This window comes from Mirounga leonina, unplaced genomic scaffold (genome assembly GCF_011800145.1).
Source record: "Mirounga leonina isolate KUSES-001 unplaced genomic scaffold, KU_Mleo_1.0 Mir_168, whole genome shotgun sequence".
Lineage (NCBI taxonomy): Eukaryota > Metazoa > Chordata > Mammalia > Carnivora > Phocidae > Mirounga > Mirounga leonina.
Genome location: NW_023270426.1, coordinates 40,197,693 through 40,222,062, shown reverse-complemented (window position 1 = coordinate 40,222,062; position 24,370 = coordinate 40,197,693). Strand labels below are relative to the sequence as shown.

General features: G+C 37.0%; 3 protein-coding genes and 1 non-coding gene across 11 annotated transcripts in view; 2 read left to right on the top strand and 2 right to left on the bottom strand.

Moving 5' to 3' along the window:
• Positions 1-5,668, bottom strand: part of TRAPPC13 (trafficking protein particle complex 13) — a 38,328-nt gene extending 32,660 nt beyond the window's left edge. For 2 of the 4 annotated variants that reach the window (XM_035014530.1, XM_035014531.1), the window contains exon 1: positions 5,586-5,668. In XM_035014530.1, the coding sequence (XP_034870421.1) occupies positions 5,586-5,631 (46 nt within the window). In that variant the 5' untranslated portion in view covers positions 5,632-5,668. Of the gene's footprint in view, positions 1-1,741; positions 1,785-5,585 lie in introns of those variants that run through there. The other 2 variants (XM_035014533.1, XM_035014532.1) reach the window with 2 other exon arrangements.
• On the bottom strand, positions 1,538-5,708 carry SHLD3 (shieldin complex subunit 3). 2 transcript variants are annotated; one of them, XM_035014542.1, is made up of 2 exons: positions 5,586-5,708; positions 1,538-2,492 (listed from the first exon to the last, which is right to left on the bottom strand). In XM_035014542.1, exon 2 carries the CDS (start codon positions 2,431-2,433, stop codon positions 1,678-1,680), a length of 756 nt encoding a protein of 251 aa, XP_034870433.1. In that variant the 5' UTR covers positions 2,434-2,492; positions 5,586-5,708; the 3' UTR covers positions 1,538-1,677. The 2 variants fall into 2 exon arrangements, with proteins under 2 accessions (XP_034870433.1, XP_034870432.1); XM_035014541.1 differs by having other exon boundaries at positions 1,538-2,548; positions 5,586-5,670.
• Positions 5,709-6,315: 607 nt separating this feature from the next.
• The window catches only part of TRIM23 (tripartite motif containing 23), a 33,074-nt gene continuing 15,019 nt past the window's right edge, over positions 6,316-24,370 (top strand). Inside the window, exons 1-6 of one of the 4 annotated variants that reach the window (XM_035014526.1) lie at positions 6,316-6,462; positions 11,336-11,498; positions 12,258-12,379; positions 16,091-16,270; positions 17,386-17,568; positions 20,705-20,920. In XM_035014526.1, coding sequence (XP_034870417.1) covers positions 6,382-6,462; positions 11,336-11,498; positions 12,258-12,379; positions 16,091-16,270; positions 17,386-17,568; positions 20,705-20,920 — 945 coding nt within the window. In that variant the 5' untranslated portion in view covers positions 6,316-6,381. Of the gene's footprint in view, positions 6,463-11,335; positions 11,499-12,257; positions 12,380-12,897; positions 12,941-16,090; positions 16,370-17,385; positions 17,569-20,704; positions 20,921-24,370 lie in introns of those variants that run through there. The other 3 variants (XM_035014525.1, XM_035014527.1, XM_035014529.1) reach the window with 3 other exon arrangements.
• Positions 19,572-19,677, top strand: LOC118017210. Its single transcript, XR_004681076.1, has one exon. It is a non-coding gene; the product is annotated as a U6 spliceosomal RNA (small nuclear RNA).

The window sequence follows — 24,370 nt, the reverse complement described above, 5'->3', positions numbered from 1 at the left end:
CCTATGACCCAGCAATAGTACTACTAGGTGTTATTCAAAGGATACACAGACAAGTGATTCGAAGGGGCACTGCACCCCAATGTTTATAGCAGCAATGTCCACAATAGCCAAACTATGGAAAGAACCCAGATAGTCATTGACAGATGATTGGACACAGAAGATGTGGTATACACATAAAATGGAATTATTAATCAGCCATCAAAATGAATGAAATCTTGCCATGAAGTGGATGGAACTAGAGGGTATTATGCTAAGCAAAATAAGCCAGTCAGAGAAAGACAAACACCATATGATTTCACTCATATGTGGAATTTAAGAAACAAAACAGATGAACATAGGGGAAGGGAAGGAAAAATAAACTGAAAACGAGAGGGAGGCAAACTGTAAGAGATGCTGAACTCCAGGATACAAACTGAGGGTTGCTGAAGGGAAGGTGAATGGGGGGAAGGGGTAATTGGGTGATGGGAATTAAGGAGGGCACTTGACATAATGAGCTGCATGTTACATGCAACTGATGAATCAGTAAATTCTACCCCAGTAACTAATAATACAGTGTATGTTAACTAAATTGAATTTAAATAAAGAATTAAAGTATGATTCTTGGATTAAAAAACTGCTCATAACAACCTTTATTGTATAATCACTTTGGGTATTTTTATGAGATGTGTAAACTCAATTTATAACATTCTGCTCGTGGGAAACTTAAAACCAGTCAACTACCAATCAGCATTAACCATCATTAAGACTGAACTACTTGTAATAGATTAAATAAAGAATAACGATCTCTTATCCACATTTGATACTTCCCTTCAAAATAAGTTATATCCTTAAAGATACATTATAGTTTAGGCAAATTAGACATTTTGTACTTCTGTTTCAAAATTCCACATCAAATACTGTCAGTTACAGATTTTTGGAAACATTGGTAGAATCTGGGCTAGTTTCCCAATTTGAACATGTTCATGCTACTTGAATAGCATTTGCAATGAACTGGTTTTATTTTAAAAAAATCATTACACTTTAGAAGAGTAAAGAAAAAACACTATAAAATTACATTTGGGGGCTTTACCAAAATCCAAACTATTCACTGTAATTCACTGCACTATCTAATTCAACCACTGAAAAACAGAACAAAAGGGATAGAACATTTTATCTCTAAACTCAGTATAAATAACAACTTAGCATGATTCCTTTAGAAGACTACTAAAAGTATAACCCAGAAAGCTCTTGAGTTAATAGACATGTCTAGGAACTCAACTGATGGCCATTTATTTCTGGAAAACAACTGTATACAAGTCACCACACAATTTTTTTTTTTTTTTTTTTACAATATTAAGAATGAATAGGCTATCTTAGTGAGGGGTCAAGTTAAAAAGTTAAAATCCCATAAAAATTGATTGATCTCATTATTTCATAAGTTTTTTTTTTTTTAAAGATTTTATTTATTTATCTGACAGCGAGAGAGGGAACACAAGCAGAGGGAGTGGGAGAGGGAGAAGCAGGCTTCCCGCTGAGCAGGGAGCCTGATGTGGGGCTCGATCCCAGGACCCTGGGATCATGACCTGAGCCAAAGACAGACGCTTAACGACTGAGCCACCCAGGCGCCCCGATCTCATTATTTCAGATCATACTCAGTTCATTCAGAATATTCTTCTCTTTAACAATCAGTGAAATTCATTACATACTAAAAATAACACCATATTTATGCACGAATAAATTCATTTTCCCAGCAAGAGCTAACCTTCCTTTAAGAAGACTTCCCACATATTCACAGTACGTAATATCACAGAACACCCATATTTGGCCTAAGTGTCTCTGAAATGTAGCATTACAAGATGGAAGTTCATTGTGCCTGATGATTTGATTGAGTTTTGCCCAAATGTCTTCCAGAGTTTGGTTGTTACAAATAGCATGCTCTATAGTCCATCTTGCTCTATAAAGTGAATGCAAATTCAGTGCCTTTAAACTATCTTGCAATTTTTTAGACAAAGGAAAAATATTTTCAGTACAATTACTGTTGGGAAGTGAAACACTCCAAAACCTCTTCTTGTGCTGTCTTCCCTTTTCTGAATGTTTATCTAGAGTTCCAGAATTAGTCTGTTCATTCAGTGAGTGTGACCGGATTAAGTGCTTCCTTTTTTTTAAATTAGGTTGAAATTCCAAAAGATCTACTGTGCAATCGTAACTCTGTGATTTAACATCACGTTCTGAAATGGTTAGGTACGGTTTCACATCTTCAGCTGCCTCTTCAGAAATCACAGGTGGTGATCTTTTAGGTTTGAGTGGAAGTTTGGACCCATCATGCAAACACCAAGGAATAAATCTCGATAGCGGACGTGTAGGAAAGTCTTGAATTGCTTTCTCTGCGATTTTTGGCAGTTGTGTGGGATCATTCTCATATGGTCGATAATGTAATATTACTTCTGTAGTCATTCTGCAGTAATCCAGTTACTCTTAATGAAGAAAACATTTCTTAGATGCGCTCCTCAGCACTAGAATGTAATTTATAATTATAAGACTCTCTTTCCAAATCAGAGGGAAACAGGACCTAAAGTGGAAGTATTGCAAAGAGTAAGATATGGTAGGGATAGCCTACACGCAAATAGGGAAAAAGAAAAAACAAAACCAATCCCAATATGATATTTTACCAAGTGCTATTGGTAAATGCGAATGTAATCCACAAAACTGGAAATGCTTTATCTCACCAAAATAAGGGATCTGATTAGATGCCTTATAAGATCACTTCTAGCCTAAAACTGCTAGGAGTCAACAAGTCTAACTCAACAGATATAAAGGATTTGGAACTATTGTTACTAATATATTAGGTAAATAATATTAAGACTATAAAAGAAACAAAGGGTAAATTAGTGATTCTTAGAATACTAGATTCATTTGAAGATAACAAAAATGTAGAAATACTTAAAAATTTGAGACATCTGAATTGAGGACAATGAAAATCATTGTAATTTTTAATGCCTTGAGAAAAATAATTTTATACTTTAAAATTATATGAATTCTGCCAAATATACAGAGTACTTAATGATTTTATTTCATTTGCAGTAGTAAACACTAGTAACATGAAAATAGTTTAACTCTGATTTTAACCAGGCTAGGAATGGGTTTGTGAGGAAGTCTCCTTTGTATAAATGGGGGCATTTCACAGTATCAAGACCTTAGTACCATGGCTACTGAATTCCACTTTGGAGGAGGACCAAGAAGGCTAGACCTTCCCTATTTTTTTTTTTTTTTCCCCTCTTAGAGCAAAGAAGTCTTCAAGTTGCCCCAAATGAAGTCATTGATAATAAGTTCCAGCATATAGTTAGGCTCCCTAACCAAGTCCAAAGCCGCACGAGCCATAATGCAGACTCTTTCAAATCCTAATTCCTGTAGGAAAAAAAATGAGAGGTTGTATCTCTTCTCCCCCAAATCATTAGAGAACTTTTTGAAGGGGTTCTCCCATTGCTAGAATGACCATGGACGGGGACTCCTGTCATGATGTCACAATACTCATTTGACCACTGATTCTGAAGAGTCAGAAGTAATTAATCTCATAATGATTCTTTTCACCTACTGTTAACGTCCATTAACAGATTTGACAACTTAAATTCATAAATGACTGTGATCCTTAACATCCATAATTTTAATATGAATCTAAACATAGAGAGCATGTTCTTAAAAGCATTAATAATGCTTTTATGTTTTCTTTCCTCTTTCTTACACTTTCACATTGTAAGATATAGCACTGAGAATTCTTTCATTTTTTGAACGTAGTCAATGTCGTACTCCGAGGATGATGAAGTTCTGAGAGCTCCTTAATAATTTATAGATAAGAAAGTAAACTTAAATTACCACATAAATTGATATATTTGGCATCCAACAATCAGTACAATTAAAATCTGTGAAAAATTTTTTAATAATTTTATTTTTTTAAAGAAATCCCTACACCCAATGTGAGGCTTGAACTCACCCCCCCAAGATCAAGAGTCACATGCTCCACCGACTGAGCCAGGCAGGTGCCCCAAAGCTTGTGAAAATTCTTGTTTAACAAGGGGGGACAATGGTACCAAAGAGCTTTAATAAAACTGAAATTATCCGTGAATTTCAAAGGACTTATCCTTTTAGGCCACTAAAATAGTCTCCCAGGTTATCTTCTATTTCAGAAAATAAAGAAAAATAGAAAACTAAAAATACCCAATGGCAATTAGCTTCCACATCACTGGAATGTGTTTAATAGCTTCCAGCTTGCATAAAATCATACCTAGGAGCTAAGAGAACTGTTCCAAATTCCCATCAAAATAACTGATGAGAGAATGTTCTCTGAAAATGCTGTTTCCTTCATTAGGAGGCAATAAGGAGTCTTGGAAAGAGGGAGGAAGGCCTTGTGTTGAAATACTGCCTCCAATCACTTACTAGCTTTGTGACCCTGAAAAAGTTTCTTAAATTTCTGATAGATATTAAGTAAAATCTATTCCACATACTTGATGTAAGATTAAGAAAAAACGTGACAGTTACTTTTCCTTTTTCTCCAGAAGAACCCATTTTAGTCTAGCTCATTTGCTCAGGCTAAGCTTACAGGTCCTGTTGCTGTATTACTTAATATTGTTTTTTAGTTCTATGATCAGAGACAACCCTATTAAATTCAGCTATCAGTATATGATTTTATGTTACAGATGGGACTGTTAAGCTTCTGGAATGTGTGATGCCTACATCATAACTGGAGAGGGGATAAGGGTCCCTCAAAATGGATGCCACAAGGAAGGTAAGTGCAGTGTAACCGAATTCAAATGCCTCTTGAGCCTTTTCTCAGCTCAGTCCAAGAAGTTACTGGTAACCACACAGTACAGCATCCAAGAAAGAAGAAGCGCGTTCGTGGAAGTAGAAAACAGATGAAATAAAGCTGAAAGCATTTTAAATAAAAGGTTTTCAGAAAACAATAAGAATTCCAGAAAAACTCTGCCCTGTTGGTTTTCCCCCAAATAATGATATAATTAAATCATCAAACTTATTAAAAATTTTTGCTGTGTGCAGAAAACGAAAGTTGGCATTAATTTTCCCATATCCACAACTTTGAAGTAAACTGAAGTTTTAACAAATCTAAACTATACGTTGTTGTACGATGTATTTCTAAATCCTTGGCACTGCTTACTGCAATACTAGACTAACTTTACAGATGAAGCTGAAGCCTAGTAACTTTATCAGTGCCACATGAAGGCACAATAGACAAGGAAAAATCACTGTAGATGCCTATTGTAAATCATCTTGGTTCACTGGGCTCTCCCCGGGTAAGGTAGGGACCTTAGCTTCCGCGGCTAAAACCAGTCTGGTAACTGCAGCATATCACACAATGAGTGATTTGCCAGGTATCTATTCCATTCTAGAGGAAGGCTGTCAAACCTAAAAAGCAAAGAGAAGAAATTGCTTCCTTACACTCGGCGCCAAAGGACAGAGCAGGAGGACAGGCACTAACAGTGTTTAAGAAAAACGAGGCCTACATCCCAGGGACCAGATCTATGTGGCAAAGGCTTCGAGAATTAGTGAGAGAAGAGGAGAACAGACTAAAGGGAGCCAGGTTCGTAAAAGTTTACCTTTCAGGGCCAGCAGGTGCTCCTGTTTGGGGGGATTCACTTCCATTTTGACCGGCACTTTCGACCCACTGCCTACGGCAGCTGACGAGGTTCAATGCAGCCCGGAAGAAAAAAGAAAAGCGGACGTTCGGGAAGATCAAATCACTCCCAACAGGCTCTCTGCGCTGGTGATGCCGTAAATTCTCTTCTTAGCACCGTCCTTTACGGACTCAACGGCTTCTTTTTACCAAAGCCATCTCTTGCTTCTTAGAGACCTATACATACATACTTCCCTATTTTCAAACCACAGTCACACATCATGACTTCAAGAAACCACTCCTCGGTGACAATACGTAGCTTCCCAGATCCGTACAATGCGGAGTAAAAGAAACGGATTTTGCATGCTGGGATTTGTAGTTTAAACAAAACCGCATTGCATGCAGGGAGATGTAGTTCCCCTTTGCTCCCACGTCTATTCGGCAATTAGGAAGAGATCGTTACTGAAGCGGGAGTTTCACCCCGAAAATTTACTTCTTGCTTTAGCCCTTCTTTTTTCCTTTAATTTTGTTCCTGCCCTCAGTTGCAGACTCCCGGATAATACCAATATAAATAGCAAAGCGCTCATATATACAAGGCTGTGTAGCCAAAGAGCCAGTGACTGGCAGGAGGAGGAGCCCAGAGGTCCACCCAGCGGCGCTCCGCGTCTTACTGCGCCTGTGCGCCGGCGGCGAACGCCGAGGGCTCTGGGTAGGTGGCTCGACCCCGCCCCTCAGCTGAAGGCCGTGACGGCTCTTTCTGCGGCACCGCTCCTCGTAGGATGGCAACCCTGATTGTAAACAAGCCTGGAGCGGGACTAGACAGTGGCCGTCAGGGCAGCCGAGGGACGGCCGTAGTGAAGGTGAGGGACATCGCGTGATCTGTTCTCCACCATCGGCCTCCCTTCGGTTCATCCCTGAGGTCTGGCGGCCGCGCCCGGGCCGTCTTCTTTGGGCCTTTGCGCCCCTCTCGGCTTTACAAGCCATGCCATCCCCTCCGCGATTTTTCTCTCTTCGGGCTTGGAGTTGCTTCGTCTTCCGCTCATACCAGTCCTCTACTTGGCCGATGGGGACATTTGTGAAAAGAGCTTATGGGCCTGTGAGACTGACTTTGACCGGTCTTTGCTTAGGTCCTCTCCTTTTTGTTAAGCTTAACAGGCATTAGTTTATTTTTTATTCAGTTGAGCCATTGTTATCGCAAGGTATTATGTTAAGTATTTTACCTCGTTGATACCTACTTATGAGGTATATGATAATTACCATTTGGCAGGTGAAGAAACTCAGGTTTACGTTAACACAGTGTGTCATGGATCCAGGGTTGACTGCCTTTAAAATCTGGTTTTCATTATTGCACTACTTCTGTAACCAGACATGTAGTAATGGCTGATCTGCCCCCTCCTCTTTTATTAGTATAGTCTGTCAACACTTTTGAGAAGTGTCCCTGCAGCAGCATGGCTGAACATTAACGTTAGGATATACGAATTGCCCTATGCTTCAGGTTTGAAATTCTACCATGCTTAAATGCTTCAAAATGTATTTACTAACAAATCAATTGAAATATGTGGGATTCACATTTCCCTTCCACTATATGCATATGGAAGATCTGCAAGGGAGAACTGATCTCATCGGTTTGTAGAATAACTTTCAGGATTGTTGTAATCTGAGTTATGGGTAATTCTCATTACTGGCTACATATTTAGAGTAACTGAGGACTTAAAAAAAAAAAAAAACCCTACTGATAACGTTCCTTCTCCCCAAGTTCTGATTAACTTGACATCACTATATTTTTTAAACATTCCCAGAAGTGATTTTAATGTGCAACCAAGGTTGAGAACCACTATACCAGATAATATCTGAAGTTATTTTAAGATCTTGGGTAATAGGCACCTGTGATTTTTCACTTAGTGTTGGTTTTATATGACAACAAATCCTACATTTCTGCTCACAGGTATATTATCAATTATTGATGGCTTTTGACTCATCTGGCCTTTTTATATTGAAGTTATTCTGAAGGTACACAGCATATCTGAGATAAAGAGGAGCCCTGTTATTAGGCATGTTACATGGTTGAGGTTTTATTTATTAAATTGTGCTTTACCTAAGTAGAGAACACCTAAAGATTATTTTGTGATTTAGATTGAATCAAGAAGTTGTTATTAGAATGGATATTATTGCTGTATCTACTTTTGTTACCCTAGTTGTCTTAAAATCTCAAAAAATATACAAAAGCCTTGTATTACTCAAATTTGTTACAGCACAGAGTTTGATATTTAGAGGTTCACTTTGTTTTTATCTTCACATGTAAAATGTGCCTCAGTTGTGCAGTAGGGTAGTCCTGTTTGGCAAGATCCTTATGCCATAATTTGTAAGGAGGGTGGTGGCATAAATTAAAAAAACAACTCTGTCATTTTCATAGATGAAAGCAGAAATTATTCATTGGAGGGTGAAAGTTGAAGTATATAATGCTAAAAGGTAAAATAATGAACAAGTTGATAATGAGGGTTTTTTCATTAGAAAACTCAAAGTCAAAAATCTGATATTATGAAATTATTTACGTTCAAAAAAGTCAGAAAGGTACACCTGGGTGGCTCAGTTGGTTAAACGTCTGCCTTTGGCTCAGGTCATGATCCCAGGATCCTGGGATCCAGCCCTGCATGGGGCTCTCTGCTCAGCGGGGAGCCTGCTTCTCCCTCTTCCTCTGCCTGCCGCTCCCCCTACTTGTGCGTGAGCTCTCTCTCTCTCTCTGACTAATAAATAAAATCTTTAAAAAAAAGTCAGAAAAAAAAAAGAATCAGGAAAGTTTCTTTTGAAGAGTGAGTCTTCTTAGTCCATTTAAAATATGGTCTGGTTAGGGTGCCTGGCTGTCTCTGTTGGAGGAGTGCGCTACTCTTGATTTCAGGGTCGTGAGTTTGAGCCTCATGTTGGGGGTAGAGATTACTAAAAAAATAAATTAAAAACTTAAATAAAATATGGTTTGGTTTATTAAAATTTGGTTTACATGTAATAAGTTTGAAGCTCTCTTTGGCATATTTGTGAAGTTGATAAAATTAAGAGCTTTTTTCTTATTTAGGGTTTAATTCCTTGTGCTGTTAGCCACAGTTTGTGTTCATAAATACTGAAGAAAGAATTTCTTACTCTTTTGTTTACGGAGTTGATACGAAATAGTCTAGTAAGTTTATTTTTGGACCCGTGTTTAGTTTATAATAATCTGTGGTATGTTATTAGTGCTTTTTGAAAAAACCTGTAGTAGCAACTTAAGTTCTTTTATCTTGTGTAATTATGGGGTCAGAGGTAAAAGATATGAATGGACTGAAATTTAATTTGATTGTTTGGAGTTTAGGGTCATAATTATGGTGTTACAGAAATGAGGACATTATAAGAATGTTGCATTTATTTTATATCTAATTCTGTTATATCTTTTCTGTATTGAATGAATCTGATATTTAAGTGAGACCATTTAAATGAAACTTCTGTCCTGCCTTTTTTAAAAATGTAGGATACATTTAAGTGTTTGTGTATAATACAATTTATGTGTAACTTTTCCCATCTATTTTCCTTCCTCATAGGGAGCCACTATTCCAGTGTAATCAGTTTCCTGTGTATCCTGCTAGAAAGATAGTATGCCTGTATAAAAATATACATACAAATGTATGTTCTCTTTCCCCAGTTTTATGCAAAAGCTAAATATTCTATGTATTTTTCACTTTGCTTTATTCATATGAAATCATTCTGTATGTGTACATAAGAAACTTCCTTTTTCTCAACAAACCACATGGTTTTGCAGTACATGAGTATACTATAGTTTATTTCCCAGTCTGTATTGCTACCTATTTATTTTGTTTCCAATCATTTGCAAGTGCAAATGGTGCTGTAAGGAGTAACATAGAGATCTTGACACACATGTGTGATATATTTGTCAGATAAATTCCTGGAAATAGAATTACTAAGCTATGTAAACTCTTGATAGGTATTGTCAAATTGCCTTTCATAAAGCCTATGTTAGTCATTAAATATTTCACAGCAGTCAGCAAGTATAAGAATATCTGTTTTCCCACATCTTCACCAACATAAAGGGTTACACAAAGGGTTATCAACCTGTTTGATCTAATCTGAAAAAAGTATATTGGTTTAGGTTTAAGTGCATTTCAAAGTGTTTTGAGTGAGATTGAACATCTTTTCAGATACTTAAAGAGCTGTTTTTATGTCTTTTCTTGTGAGTTGTGTGTTACATTTAAGCCTCTTTTGAACCATACTGGGGTGCAAGCCAATTATGAATTATCAATTTACAGTGAAAGATGTTTGTATTTCATGCACTAAGTCCAAATTAATTACAGAGTTAGTATTAAATTTTTAATGGATTAAGTCTGATTTCCACTGTGGATTTTCTGTTTTTTACATTGCATGTGAATTTGTTGGGGGATGGTGGTTGGGCTGAACTGTTTTTAATTTTTAATCTTGTCAGACTTTATTTATATAAGCACACTAGTACTGGGTTGTTTGTAATGCCCTGTTTCTGAGGGCTTTTTGATCTAAGAGGGAAAGACGGGCTGGAAGCCAATAATGGAATTAACACGTTTAGGGTGTTAAGATGAACACTTATCCGTGCATGATGGCCCAAAGGGTAGTGTGGTCATTTCAGTTGGAATGAACTGTGGGTACACTGGGAGATACGGTTGTTTAGAAATTTGTTTATTAATGTTAAAAAAAGAATCTACTAGGAAAATGTGTGTTTAGCTATTTCCTCAGCATTAGCATAAAAAAGAGGCAACAAACAGTTTGTCATGTTCTGGGAACTACAAATTGTTTGATATAGTTTGAGAATAGAGTCTAAAGGGGGTGGCAGGGAAGCAGTGGGATGGAGGCCAGATTGTAGCAGGTCATGGATGGCCGACATAGTTAGTGATATAATTGAACAGTTCAGTGTGGGTATTTTTAAAAAATAAATTAAAATTGTATGACACTTTGAATATATTGGCAGATAAAGGCACCAACAGTGCTTCATTGGTAAAAATATAGTTTGTTGACTAATTATAAAACAATTTCATGGGCTTGGGAATCAGAATATGCTGATTCTTGTCACTTCTTTTAACTGACCACATGGCCTTGGGCAAGTAATGTGCCTGAAATTGGAATTATATAGACAACATACTTTCTAACCCAGGGGCATATTTATTAATTGAGAACAACGAATTGAAATTTAAGTCTTAGCTGACTGCTTTCTTAACTTTACATTATGTAATATAAATGGATACTAGAAAATACTTGAATATTACTTACAGTCTGTTCTGAACAAGTTCTTGATCATTTACAAGGGGTAACTGTCACCCTAGTACATATTTCAAATGATTTCTGTTCAAATTAATGATGGTCTTTTGGGGGCTATGTAATTGCAGAGAAATTGTTTAAGAACCCAACTTTGGTAGAATTACATATTATACAGATTCAGATATAATGAATCAAGACATACTTTTCAAAAGATAAAGATGATGTTAATTTACAACATTATCTTGGTCCCTAACAGTTGACATTTCAAGGAGATTTCACTATGATGTAGTTTTTATGGGGTCTGTCAGATGAAATGATAAAAGGTGATTTAAAGTTTTCCACTCTAGACTTTTTCATGGAGGAATAATTTAACGAGATTGATTTAATATATTAGATCGAGTTTTTTTTAGCCTTAAGTATGTGTGCTATTAAAATCATTTAAAGAGCACATGTTTCCTTTCCAAATATTAGGTGCTGGAGTGTGGAGTTTGTGAAGATGTCTTTTCTTTGCAAGGAGACAAAGTTCCCCGCCTTCTGCTTTGTGGCCACACAGTCTGTCATGACTGCCTTACCCGCCTCCCTCTTCATGGAAGAGCAATCCGTTGCCCTTTTGATCGACAAGTAACAGATCTAGGTAGGAAAATATATTGTGTGTATTTAAGATTTAAAATTGTTTGGTTTATTTGTATGAAAAGGAGTTTGTGTAGTCATTGATCGCTGCAGCTTCTAGGTTAGATGAGAGATGGGGAAAAAGGTTATCTTTAGCTGTTCGAGTTCCATTTTACTGAGAGGAGTTATTTTAGATTAAGTGTATGTTTCATACAGTGGTTTTCAAACATGAATCAGAGCTTATTTGTAGTTATGAAATCAGTTTAATTGGCTCTGAGTAGGTATTTTAAAGAAGAAATAGAACAAAAAATGTGGGTGTGTTACACATTGTTAGAGGGAATACTGGTGTGTGAAACTTTTGTTTCAGCTGTAAATATACACATATTTTTAAAAATTCATTTATGTATAAATAAATGTACGTTATCCTGTGTTGTAATGGCAAATGTATTTCTTACTGTAGGTTGCTGTAAAAAATACTGTAAAGCACTTGTTTTAATATATATTAAAAGTCATTGACAAACTAGGATTTATAAAGTTAAATGATAGAAAAATAGTAGAACTTTAAGTATGTTTCTACTTACAATGCTGAGGAGTTTTTGTTTTTTAAAGAGAATTTTAACAAGACAGTAGTTCTAGCATAGAAAAATAATGTGGAAAATTTGAATTTGAAGATTTAGACATTATTAATGATTAAAATATGTGACAAATTACTATTGAGGTATGAGATAAAATGATTAATATTCCATTTTGTTAGATTTAGTTTTTATTTTTATATTTATTCTAGGAGATTCAGGTGTTTGGGGATTGAAAAAAAATTTTGCTTTATTGGAGCTTTTGGAACGACTGCAGAATGGACATATTGGTCAGTATGGAGCTGCAGAAGAAGCCATTGGGATATCTGGAGAGGTATTGATAGAACTTGGTGTAATATTATGAGCATGAATTTTTTCTTTTAATTTAAAGTATTTACCGTTAAAAGCACAATCTTACCTCACTTGCTCCAGCAGATAGGATTCCAGAAACACAACTTTTCATTACATTACAGTTTTGTAGGCAACAATGTTCCTAGCTGAACAGCAGTAAAACTTAAACTTGAATTCTCTGAAAATACTATACCCAAAGTATGTTTTATGTATAAACTTATTTCCTTATTGTAATTTACTTCTACCCAAGGATAAAGTCAAAGAGGAAGAAGGTTACAGAAGGGTAAGAAGAAGGTATAAGCTACAAATTAAACCAGAGAGTGCAAAAGTGAATCAACAATAAATAGTACAGCACAAAGAAAGAGAACTCCTTGAAAGAGGCCAGGTAGTATAGAGGCCAAATGCTTCAAAAATAGCAGTAGCTCCTGAGGGAATCACTACTATTAAATATCTTCATGAAAAGTTTAAATTGTGTGTAAGTATACTCTCTTTATCCAACAGGCCGATCGTCCAGTAAATATTAGAACGAAGCTCATTAACACAGGTTAAAATACATTTTTATTTTTTTATTTTTTATTTTTTCAATTAAGTAAGCTCCATGCCCAATGTGGGGCTTGGACTCATGACCCTGAGATCAAGAGTTGCATGCTCAATGGACTGAGTCAGCCAGGCGCCCCTTAAAATACACTTTTAATGCTTGAAGAATTGTCCACATAGCTCATATTACTCTACTAGATATAAGAATAGTTGTAGTAAATAACAGTAATGATGTTGGCGATCAACTTTAAAATAACAGGTTTAGTATTAAGGAAAAAAATACCTGATTTCTACTTCTCTTTTATTAAATCATGATTTCTTTTTTTTTTTTTAAGATTTTATTTATTTATTTGACAGAGAGAGACACAGTGAGAGAGGTAACACAAGCAAGGGGGAGTGGGAGAGGGAGAAGCAGGCTTCCCGCAGAGCAGAGAGCCCGATATGGGACTCGATCCCAGGACCCTGGGACCATGACCTGAGCCGAAGGCAGTTGCCTAACAACTGAGCCACCCAGGCACCCCTAAATCATGATTTCTTTATGTAAAGTGAATCACTGAGTTGAATTTCAAACTGGAGCACTGTTTTCTTTTTATTTTTTTTCCTTCGAGATTTTATTTAAATTCAAGTTAGTTAACATGTAGTGTAGTATTAGTTTCAGGGGTAAATTTAGTGATTCATCACTTGCATAGAACACCCAGTGCTCATTACATCACGTGCCCTCCTTAATGCCCATCACCCATTAACTCATCCCCCCCAACCCCCCCTCCAGCAATCTCAGGTTGTTCCCTATAGTTAAGCATCTCTTATAGTTTGCTTCCCTCTCTGTTTTTATCTTATTGTATTTTTTCCCTTCCCCCATGTTCATCTTTTTTGTTTCTTAGATTCCACATGAGTGAAATCATATGGTATTTGTCTTTCTCTGACTGATTTATTTTGCTTAGCATAATACCCTCTAGTTCCATCCATGTCATTGCAAATTTCATTATTTTTTATGGCTGAGTAGTATTCCATTGTATATACATACCACATCTTTATCCATTCATCTGTCGATGGACATTTGTGCTTTTTCCATATTTTGGCTATTGTGGATAGTGCTGCTATAAACATTGGGGTGCATGTGCCCCTTCAAATTACTATTTTTGTATCCTTAAAATATCTAGTAGTGTAATTGCTGGGTTGTAGGGTACTTCTATTTTTAACTTTTTGAGGAACCTCCATACTGTTTTGCAGAGTGGCTGCCCCAGTTTGTATTCCCACCAACAATGCAAAGGGTTCCCCTTCCTCTGCATCTCACTAACATCTGTTGTTTCCTGATTTGTTACTTTTGGCTATTCTGACTGATGTGAGGTGGTATCTCATTATGGTTTTGATTTGTAGTTCCCTGATGATGAGTGATGTTGAGTATTCATGTGTCTGTTTACCATTTATATGTCTTCTTTTGAGAAATGTCTGTCTGTGTCTTCTGCCAGTTCTTAACTGGATTTTTTTTTATTTTTGGGATGTTGAATTTGATAAGTTCTTTATAGATTTTGGATACTAGCCCTTTATCTGATATGTCATTTGCAAATATCTTCTCCCATTCCTTTGGTTGCCTTTTAATTTTGTTGATTGTTTCCTTTGCTGTGCAAAAGCTTTTTATCAGTTTCTCTTTTGTTTCCCTTCCCTCTGGAGATGTGTCTAGCAACAAATTGCTGTGGCTGAGGTTCCAGAGGTTGCTGCCTATGTTCTTTTCTAGGATTTTGATGGTTTCCTGTCTCACATTTAGGTCTTTAATCCATTTTGAATTTATTTTTGTATGTGGTGTAAGAAAGTGGTCCAGTTTCATTCTTCTGCATGTTGCTATCCAGTTTTCCCAACACCATTTGTTGAAGAGACTGTGTTTTTTCCATTGGATATTCTTTCCTGCTTTTTTGAAGATTGTTTGACCATATAGTTGCGGGGAGCACTGTTTTCTAAAATTTTTGTAGTTCTTTCATGTGCTATATCTTTTATCTTTCAAAAGACATTAGAATATTGTCTAATGTTGACCTTGTAAGTTATTTGTCATGTCTGGAAAACAGAAGATACGAATTTTTAATTTTACATGTACCTGCTTCTCATAATTGCAAATAAAAAATGTTTACCTTTGGGTTCTTTTTTTAATTTAATGTGATGTTTAATAACACCATTGCTGTGTTTTCTAATTTTTATTTCTGGAACAATTTATGCCAGATTGCTCCCTTTCCATTTATGGCCTTTTAATATTCAGCATAAGTTTCAAAACATTCTTGATTATCTGATGTGTAAAGGTTTTCAACCTGGGTGCTTTTTAGTAACTCATGAAATTAGAAATAATATTTAAAAGCTTATATATAACATAGGTTTTATTTGTTTATTTTTTATTTACTTAAATCAGTGCTTTTTCACCCAGGATTGTGCAGTGAACTCACCTGTTGAGTTTTAGAAAAAACTACACAGCTCAAGCTTCTACTACAATCTATTGGAATAAGTATTTCCTAGGTTAGAGTCTGGGCATCTATGTTTTTAAAAACTTTGCAGCTGATTCTTGTGCATACACCTGCTTCTCAAAATAGCATTTGCATTTCTCTCTTTTCTATACATCACCATGATAAATAGTATTTAAAGCAGTGTCGGGGGGAAGGGGGGGCGCGCGGGGCACCTGGCTGTCTCAGTCAGTAGAGCATGGGACTCTTGACATCAGGGTTGTTAGTTCAAGTTCCACATTGGGTGTAGACATTACTTAAAAATAAAATCTTAAAAAAAAATTAAGCAGTGGGGATGTATTTATTATCAGTTTTTTTAGTCTTTAAAAAAAAAAGATTTTTAGCCTGTATTGTTCAGTTTCTTTTATATAAAATGAGGGGCTTTCATGGAAGATATCTTTACACTGACTGTGAACCTATGAGAACAGTTTTATTTTTGGCCTCAAATTCATAGCACATATTGATAATCAATTTTGGAAATAGCTTCTCACTTACCTATAGAAATGAATATTTTCTTAGATGAGTCATAAATGACCTTTTTACTTAATTACCAGCATATTTTCATATGTAAAGCTTGGTCAGTTAAAAAAAGATTATGGGCTTTTATATTTTAAAATTTGTCATGTTATAATGATTGAGGTTCAGTTTGAAGACATTAATTTCTTGTTTATCAGAGCATCATTCGTTGTGATGAAGATGAAGCTCACGTTGCATCTGTATATTGCACTGTATGTGCAACTCATTTGTGCTCAGAGTGTTCTCAAGTTACTCATTCTACAAAGACATTAGCAAAACACAGACGAGTGCCTCTAGCTGATAAACCTCATGAGAAAACCATGTGCTCTCAGCATCAGGTACATGCCATTGAGTTTGTTTGCCTGGAAGAAGGCTGTCAAACTAGCCCACTTATGTGCTGTGTCTGCAAAGAATATGGAAAACATCAAGGTCACAAGGTATGAATATAATTAGACTGGATGACTCTACCTAGTTTACCAACCTACCATTTGTTTCCATTGATTTTGTTCTTTATGACAAGTAGGAATTGAAGAAGAGTTCAGTAATGAATAGTTGAGCTTGGCATGAAAATAAATGAGAGATTTAATTTTTGAATATCCTACCAAAAATTTCAGAGAGGCCTTAGCATTCTTTCTTCACTGAAAAATAGCTTTCCAGTAGGAAACAAAATTTCTTTGTGTGCATGTTTTCATAATGCACTGGATTGTGTTGACAATATTTATGTCTATTGATGAACTGCTGTTTATGGTGAAATTATAAAGTAGTGAGTCTCTTGGATTCTTTTTTTTTTAGAGGGAGGGAGAGAGGGAGAGAAGGAGGGTGATGGGGGGAGAGGGAGAGAGAATATCTTTTTTTTAAGATTTATTTATTTATTTTAGAGAAAGAGAACGTGTTGGGGGGAGGGGCAGAGGAAGAGAGAGAGAGAAACTTTAGCAGACTCTGTGCTGAGCATGGAGCCAGATGCAGGGCTTGACGTGGGGCTTGATGCAGGGCTTGATCCTACAACCCTGAAATCACAGCCTGAGCCGAAACCAAGAGTAAGAGGTTTAACGGACTCTGCCACCCAGGTGCCCCAAGGGAGAGAGAGAATCTTAAGCAGGCTCCATGCCCAGTGTGGAGCCTGATGGGGGTGCTGGATCTCACAACCCTGAGATCACAACTTGAGCTGAAATCAAGAGTTGAATGCTTAACCAACTGAGCCACCCAGGCACCCCATCTTGGACTGTTATTAAGCAATAAATGGACTCCCAAATTCTAAATTATTTCTTTGGGGGATAAATAGTTTTGGGATGAAGGTAAATTAGTATTTATTTTCTTGTGCTTTTTGTAAATGTCTTATAAAAGCCACTTGTGGCTGATGCTTTTTTTTTTTTATCATTGGAGTGATTTAAATAGCATTTTATATCATTAGTCAATACTGTGAGTTCTTTTCTGTAATTCTGTTGCACTTTAGCATTCAGTATTGGAACCAGAAGCTAACCAGATCCGAGCATCAATTTTAGATATGGCTCACTGCATACGGACCTTCACTGAGGAGATTTCAGATTATTCCAGAAAATTAGTTGGAATCGTTCAGCACATTGAAGGAGGAGAACAAATAGTGGAAGATGGAATTGGAATGGCCCACACAGAACATGTATGGAATTTTTTTCTTCTCTCTTTACATTCTTACCCTTTTTACTTCTAACCTTTTCATCTTCTTATATTTATTGAGCAATTACACTGTGCTAGTACTGCACTAGTGACTGAAAATAAGTTTTTAAAAAAGGCTTTGTCTTCATGGAATTTATAATCCATCGTAGAAGAAAGCCAGTTTTAAGTGTGGTAACTTTATTTTGTGGGGAAGTATAGGATGCCTTAGCATTGCATAAGAGGGGCATTAATTTAGCTGAGTCAGGGAAAGCTTCCCAGAATACAAGATACTAAATTGAGATTTGAAGAAATTTAGTCAGGGAGAAGAGTGGGGTAGAGAGTGAATTGTCCCACTGAGGGAAGCATAGGTTAAATGCCTGGTAGTGAGAATTGGACGCATTATTGAAACAACTCAGTTCACTACAGTTGGATCTTTGAGTATTGGCTGGAGCATGACAGGAAAAAAATGTTGGAGAGTTAAGGGCCAAATCATGCAGGACCTTGTTAGCTATGTTAAAGAGTTTAGACTTTATCCCAAGGGCAGTGATGAGCAATTGAAAAATTAGCGTAGGAATAAAATAATCAGATTTGCGTTAAGAAAGGTAGCTTTTCAATGTAGAAGATGAATTGGAAGCAGGAAAACCTATTACTAGGAGGTTGCTGAAATTATCTGGTTGAGAGATGTTTATGGCCTATGATACTACAGTAGTGAGAATGGAGAGAGGTAGATGGGCTTGAGATTTTAGAGCAGTAGAATAGGTAGGTCTTAGTGATTGATAATATTGATTATGTAAGTAACTTGAAGGGTCAGGCATGATGCCTGGATTTCTTTCTTGCCCAAGGGAATGGATGGTGATATCATGCATTAATGGGGGAGGAGGAAGAATTTTGTGAGGGATAATGGGACCAAGATAATAAGTTTAATTAAGATATTGAATGTATTATGTCTGGGAAATAATAAGGAAGATACCTCCAGTGAATTGAAGAGTAAGTGGGTGTTGGGAAGTGAGTGTGTTTAACTTTTAAGAAGTTTAGCTGTAAAGAGAAGGAAGGAACTAAGGGGGTAATTATGGGCTTGCTTTTTAAAATTGAATTGTGGGGATGCCTGGGTGGCTCAGTCGGTTAGGCATCTGCCTTCGCCTCGGGTCATGATCCCGGGGTCCTGGGATCAAGCCCTGCATCGGGCTCCCTGCTCGGCTGGAGGCCTACTTCTCCCTTTCCTCCCTGCTTGTGCTCTCTCTCGCTATCTCTGTCTTTCTCTCTCAAATAAATAAATAAAATTAAAAAAAAAATTGAATTGTGGAGGAGAAAGGAGTATTTTCAGATGGAATATACAGGGGCATACAAAAATGCAATGTTTTGCTTTGGTAATCAAACAAATTTAAAGCTAAGTCATTGGGGAATAATACTAGTACTGCCTTGTCAAATGTAGTAGCCATTACCCACATATGGCTATTTAAGTTTGAATTATTTAAAAATCAAATAAAATATAAAATTTGGTTTTTCAGTTTCACTAGCTGCATTTCAAGTATATTCAAGTACATATAGCTAGTGGCTACCATATTAGACCACACAGATACAGAATGTATCCATTATCACAGAAAGCTCTATTGGACATTTTGTGCTAGAGTGGAAATATTTTATTCAGCGAATATTTACTGAACACATACAAGAGCTAGATGCTCTTTTAGCATTGTTCTAGCTAAGGAGATACTGCTTTATAAGTCAAAAAGTTCTGCCTTTGCAGTTTATATTCTAACATGGAAAAGGGTCAGTACTTATGGCAAAAGTATATTAGGTACTTTGGAGAAAAACAAGAGAAAGGGAGAGTGCGCTTTTATATGGGGTGTTCGTGGACAGACTCCCTGAAAAAGGAACATTGAGCAAAAAGGGAAAGCAGATGAGAATGAGACCTATGCTAATATTTGGGGGAAGAGCATTCCAGGCAGAGAGAAGAGCAAGTGCAAAGGCCCTGAGGTGCCTGATGCACTTAAGAAACTGTGGAGTGTTCACTTCAGTAGCACATACTAAAATTGGAATGATACAGCAAAAGTCATTAACATGGCGCCTGTGTGAGGATGATTTACAAATTTACGAAGTGTTCTATATTTTTAGGGATTAAGAGGTACAGACTTGCCATTATACATAAGTCACAGAAATGAAAAGTGTAGCATAGGAAGGAATATAGTCAGTAATACTGTAATAAGTGACAGATGGTGACTGTACTTACTGTGGTGAGCACTGAGTAATGTGTAGAATTGTCAGATCACTATGTTGTACGCCTGGAACTAATATAACATTGCATGTCAACTATTCTTCAATAAAAACAAACGAAACAACTGTGGGGAGGCTAAATGCAGCTAGAGTAGGATGACAGACTGTAGCAGGAGTTGAGATCAGAAAGGGTCTTATTGGGTACTTGCTCTTCTTTCTGTCAGGAATACTCTTCTTCAAGATACTGATGTGGTTTCCTCACTTACCTTCTTCAGATCTTCAGATGTCGCTTCCTCAGGACTTCTGTCCTTGAACACCCCACATAAAAGGATTTTGGCATTTACTCTGAGTGGAATGGGAAACCATTGAAGAATTTTGGGCAGAAGAATAATTGTTTTTGACTTAACATTTTAAAGGATTGGTCTGGCTGCTGGGTGGAGAATACGCTGTAGAGGGCAGGAGTAGATCTAGTGAGACCAATTAGAAGACTATTGTAATCAGGTGAGAGATGATAATGTCATAGATCAGGTTGGTAGAGGTGGAGGAGATGAAGCTTTATCAGATTTTGGATATACTTTGAAGTCAGAATTTTCTGAGGGACTAGTTATAGAATATGAAAGAGAAGTATTAAGGGTGACTCCAGTTTTTTTTAGCTTGAACAACATGGAAGATGGCATTGCCAGTTACTGAGATGGAGGAAACTAGGTTTGGCTGTGGGAGAGACGGGAGAATAGGTATTCCATTTTGCTTCAGATGTCACTTAAACAGTTGGATATCCAAAGGCTGTGGTTAAGGAGAAAGATCAAGTGTTGAGATAGCAATTTTGGAATTTTTAAGGATATAGATGGTATTTAAAATTTCATTAATTCACATATAAAATCTTTGTTATGTTTAAGGTTGTTTTAAACTAATTTTAATTTCCTTAGGTGCCAGGTACTGCAGAGAATGCCCGGTCATGTGTCCGAGCTTATTTTTCTGATCTACATGAAACTTTGTGTCGTCAAGAAGAAATGGCTCTAAGTGTTGTTGATGCTCATGTTCGAGAAAAACTGATTTGGCTCAGGCAGCAACAAGAAGATATGACTATTTTATTGTCCCAGGTTTCAACAGCATGTCTCCATTGTGAAAAGACTTTGCAACAGGTAGGTAGGTTAAACATGGTTAGGACAAACTTTAAGAAGGAGGGTTTATAAGGTTAAGCAGATAATTACCACTAGTCTATTTTATTGATAAATATTTTCTTCTTATTATTATATGTTACTGCATGCATTAACATTGTGCTTAGGTCTCTAACCTTGAATTGCTCCACCAATCATATCAGTGTCCTCTCCTTCATGTGCCCTCCACACCATAAAACCATGGGTTCTAGAAGCTTTTTAATGTCTTGTCATTCTTCACTCATGCCAAGCCCTTTAACTCTCCTTTGCTAAGCATGCACTATTCTCTCTGCTTGGTGGGCTTATATCTCCCTTTTCTGATAGTGGAAATCCTTCTTCAAAGTTTAGCTCAAATGTTTGCTCTTCTTTAAAACTGTCTCTTCCTTGCTGTTTTTTCTTGGGTGCCCCTCTAGCATGTAATACCTATCTCTGCTCTAATTCATTGGTTCTTGACTTTAATGTCACAGTAATCCTATATTTTGTTGTGTTTTTTTTTAAGATTTTATTTACTTGAGAGAGAGAGAGAGTGTGTGAGTGAGAGCGAGCATGAGCGGGGTGGAGGGGCAGAGGGAGAGGGAGAAGCAGGCTCCCTGCTAAGCTGGGAGCCCAGTGCCAGCTTGATCCCAGGACCCTGAGATCTTGACTTGAGCTGAAGGCAGATGCTTAACAGACCGAGCCACCCAGGCGCCCCATCCTATGTTTTTTGATGGTTGAGGTATCATAAGCAATTTGTTTACCCAGTTTTCAAATGATATACTTTTAAAATAAATTAGATTTAAGGTTATTTAGCCAAAAATGTCAGTCTTACTCATTTCTGTTTGGATCTGCTCTCATGAGCCGGTGATGTAAGGGTAATTATTGCCCTAGGAATTCCCAGTAAGCTGTAGTGTATCTCATCTTGATTGACAGATTACTAGTAATTGTGTTGATTGCAAATCATTGTAGAGCTAAACTTACTACTGCTGTAGAGCTTTTTCTCTTAAATACCTGATTAGACTTATATGAGTGTGGCCAGGCTATAAACACAACAGCCTTGAACTGTTGTTTAGCCCTTATCACACTGAATTGTAATATGTATATGCCATTTATTAAGTTGTCTTTGAGCTTCAGTCTTAGTCTTCTTTCCTCTGCTCTGTGATTTTTGGGACTGGAACTCCACTAACCACATATGTGTTTTACCAGCTGGCTTCTTGTTAGTTTAGGCTCCACTAAGAGGAGACATGAGAGGAAGCCTGGAAGGTAGGGGTGGTTTCCTTGGGGTTCCCATTTGCTTGGGGTTCCTGTGAATTTCACTGCTCACATGAGGAGACCACTTTCCTTAGAGACCTGAGTTTAGGCTCCATGGGGGCCTTCCTGTAAGTTTCTAAGTTTTAATTATTCTAGCATGTGCCTTTTATTCCCCCAGCCCTAGGTGTGATTGCTGTTTCTTACAGTTGCTTTCCCCATGATACCTCAGAGTTCTTTTTACCCTTTCCGTTACCTAGTTAGTAACTACACCCAGTTAACAGTTCTTCATATTAAATTCTTTCTGCTCACATAACTGATATGGTTATTCTCTCCTGATTTGAACCTGAATGATATAATAGGCATTGTTTATCCTTCTAGATGTTTGACCAGATGCATCTTGTTTAATCTTTGTATCTGGATAGAAAGAGCTTAATAAATACTTGTTCAGCTCATGATGGGTAACCAAGCTACACAGCAAAATCACAAATGGATTATGTCTAGATCTCATTTGCTTGAATACTTCAAAGTATTTTTATATTTATTATGTTAAAAAGTATGCTCATAGTTACTGAAATATTTAGAGGTATTTTAGAGTTTCTGAAGCATTTCATCAGAGTGATTGCTAATTGTTAATGATATGATATCTCACTGTGTTAATGCAAATGAAATCAGGGTATTACAGTCATTATTCATATCAACTTAAGTTTTATTTATTTAAGTAATCTTTACACCCATCATGGGGCTCGAACTCACAACCCTGAGATCAAGAGTTACATGCTCCTCCAGCTGAGCCAGTCAGGTGCCCAAACTTTTGCTTTGATTTGTGGCCATAGAACCGTAACCCCAACCAATATACTTTTTTTTTTTTTTTAAGATTTTATTTATTTATTTGAGAGAGAGAGAATGAAAGAAGGAGCAGGGGGAGAGGGAGAAGCAGACTCCCCACTGAGCAGGGAGCCTGACATGGGGCTTGATCCTGGCTGAGCTGCAGACAGACATTCAACTGATTGAGCCACCCAGGTGCCCTCCCCCCCACCAGTATTCTTAAAAGTTCCTGCCACAGAGATAATTAAGCAGAGGAATAGATAAAACATCACACATTTATTACGAATTTTGAGAAGAAAGCTTATCATCTTTCCCTTCCAAAAAAATGATGCATCATCTAAGTCCAAGGCATGATACTAAGTGGTGAGGATTTGTCTATTAATTTAGCAAATATGTTTTGAGGGCCTATCACGTGCCAGGTACAATCTAGATACATGGACTCTCTTGGTAAACAAAACATACAAAAAGCTATAATCTTGTGGAATTAGCATTCTAGCAAGGAGAAGATAGACAATAAACCATAACCATATCTAAATAAGTAAATTATATAGCATGTTAAAAAGTGGTAAGAACTAAGGACAAAAAAAATGAGGGTCCAGCAGACTGCATTATTAAATGGTCAGGGTAAGCATCATTAAGAGAAGGTGAGATTTGAGCAAAGCCTCAAAAAGGAAGAAGGTGAAGGAATTTGTTCAAGCCGTAATGTGGGGAAGAATACTCCAGCTGAGGAAACAATTAGAGCAAAAACCCTAGGGCAGTCTGCCTGGTGTATTTGAAGAACAGCAAAAGAAGCCACTGTGGGTGAAACAGAGTAGGTAAAGGAAAGGGTAATAGAAGCTGAAATCTGGAAGTAATAGGGAATTATCTGTAAGGAAGGCTTTGTGGGTCACTGGAAGGACTTCAGGTTTTACTGATTGAAATGGAGAAGCCATTGTGAAATTTTGACAAGAATGACTTGATCTTACTTAAAAAGATGACTTTGATGTGTAAAAAATAGATTGAAGGAGGGCCAAGATGGAGGGAAAGAGTTAAAGGAAAGAAGGAGTTTGGAGGCTGTTGTAGAATTCCCCATGAGAGAGAATAGTGGCTTGGCTAGTAGGAGTGAGAAGTGTGCAGATTCTGGATAGCCAGTAGGAGTCGTTTGTATGTGGGGCATGAGAGAGTAGAAGGCAAGAATTGCAGGGGTTTTGTTCTGAGCACCTGGAACAACATACAAATAATAAGCAAAGTTTATTAGTTCATAACCAACTAATGTAAATATGCAACGGTGAGCAAAAACTGTAAACACTTCTGCTCTCATTGGGCTTACATATTGTTAGATCTCTGTCTTAGGAAGAATATATTGGTATGTGTGTAGAATATCTCTGGATTAATATTTGAGAA

Excerpts from the sequence above, each read along its gene's own strand:
- SHLD3 (XM_035014542.1), bottom strand. The coding sequence starts at position 2,433 with ATGACTACAGAAGTAATATTACATTATCGACCATATGAGAATGATCCC.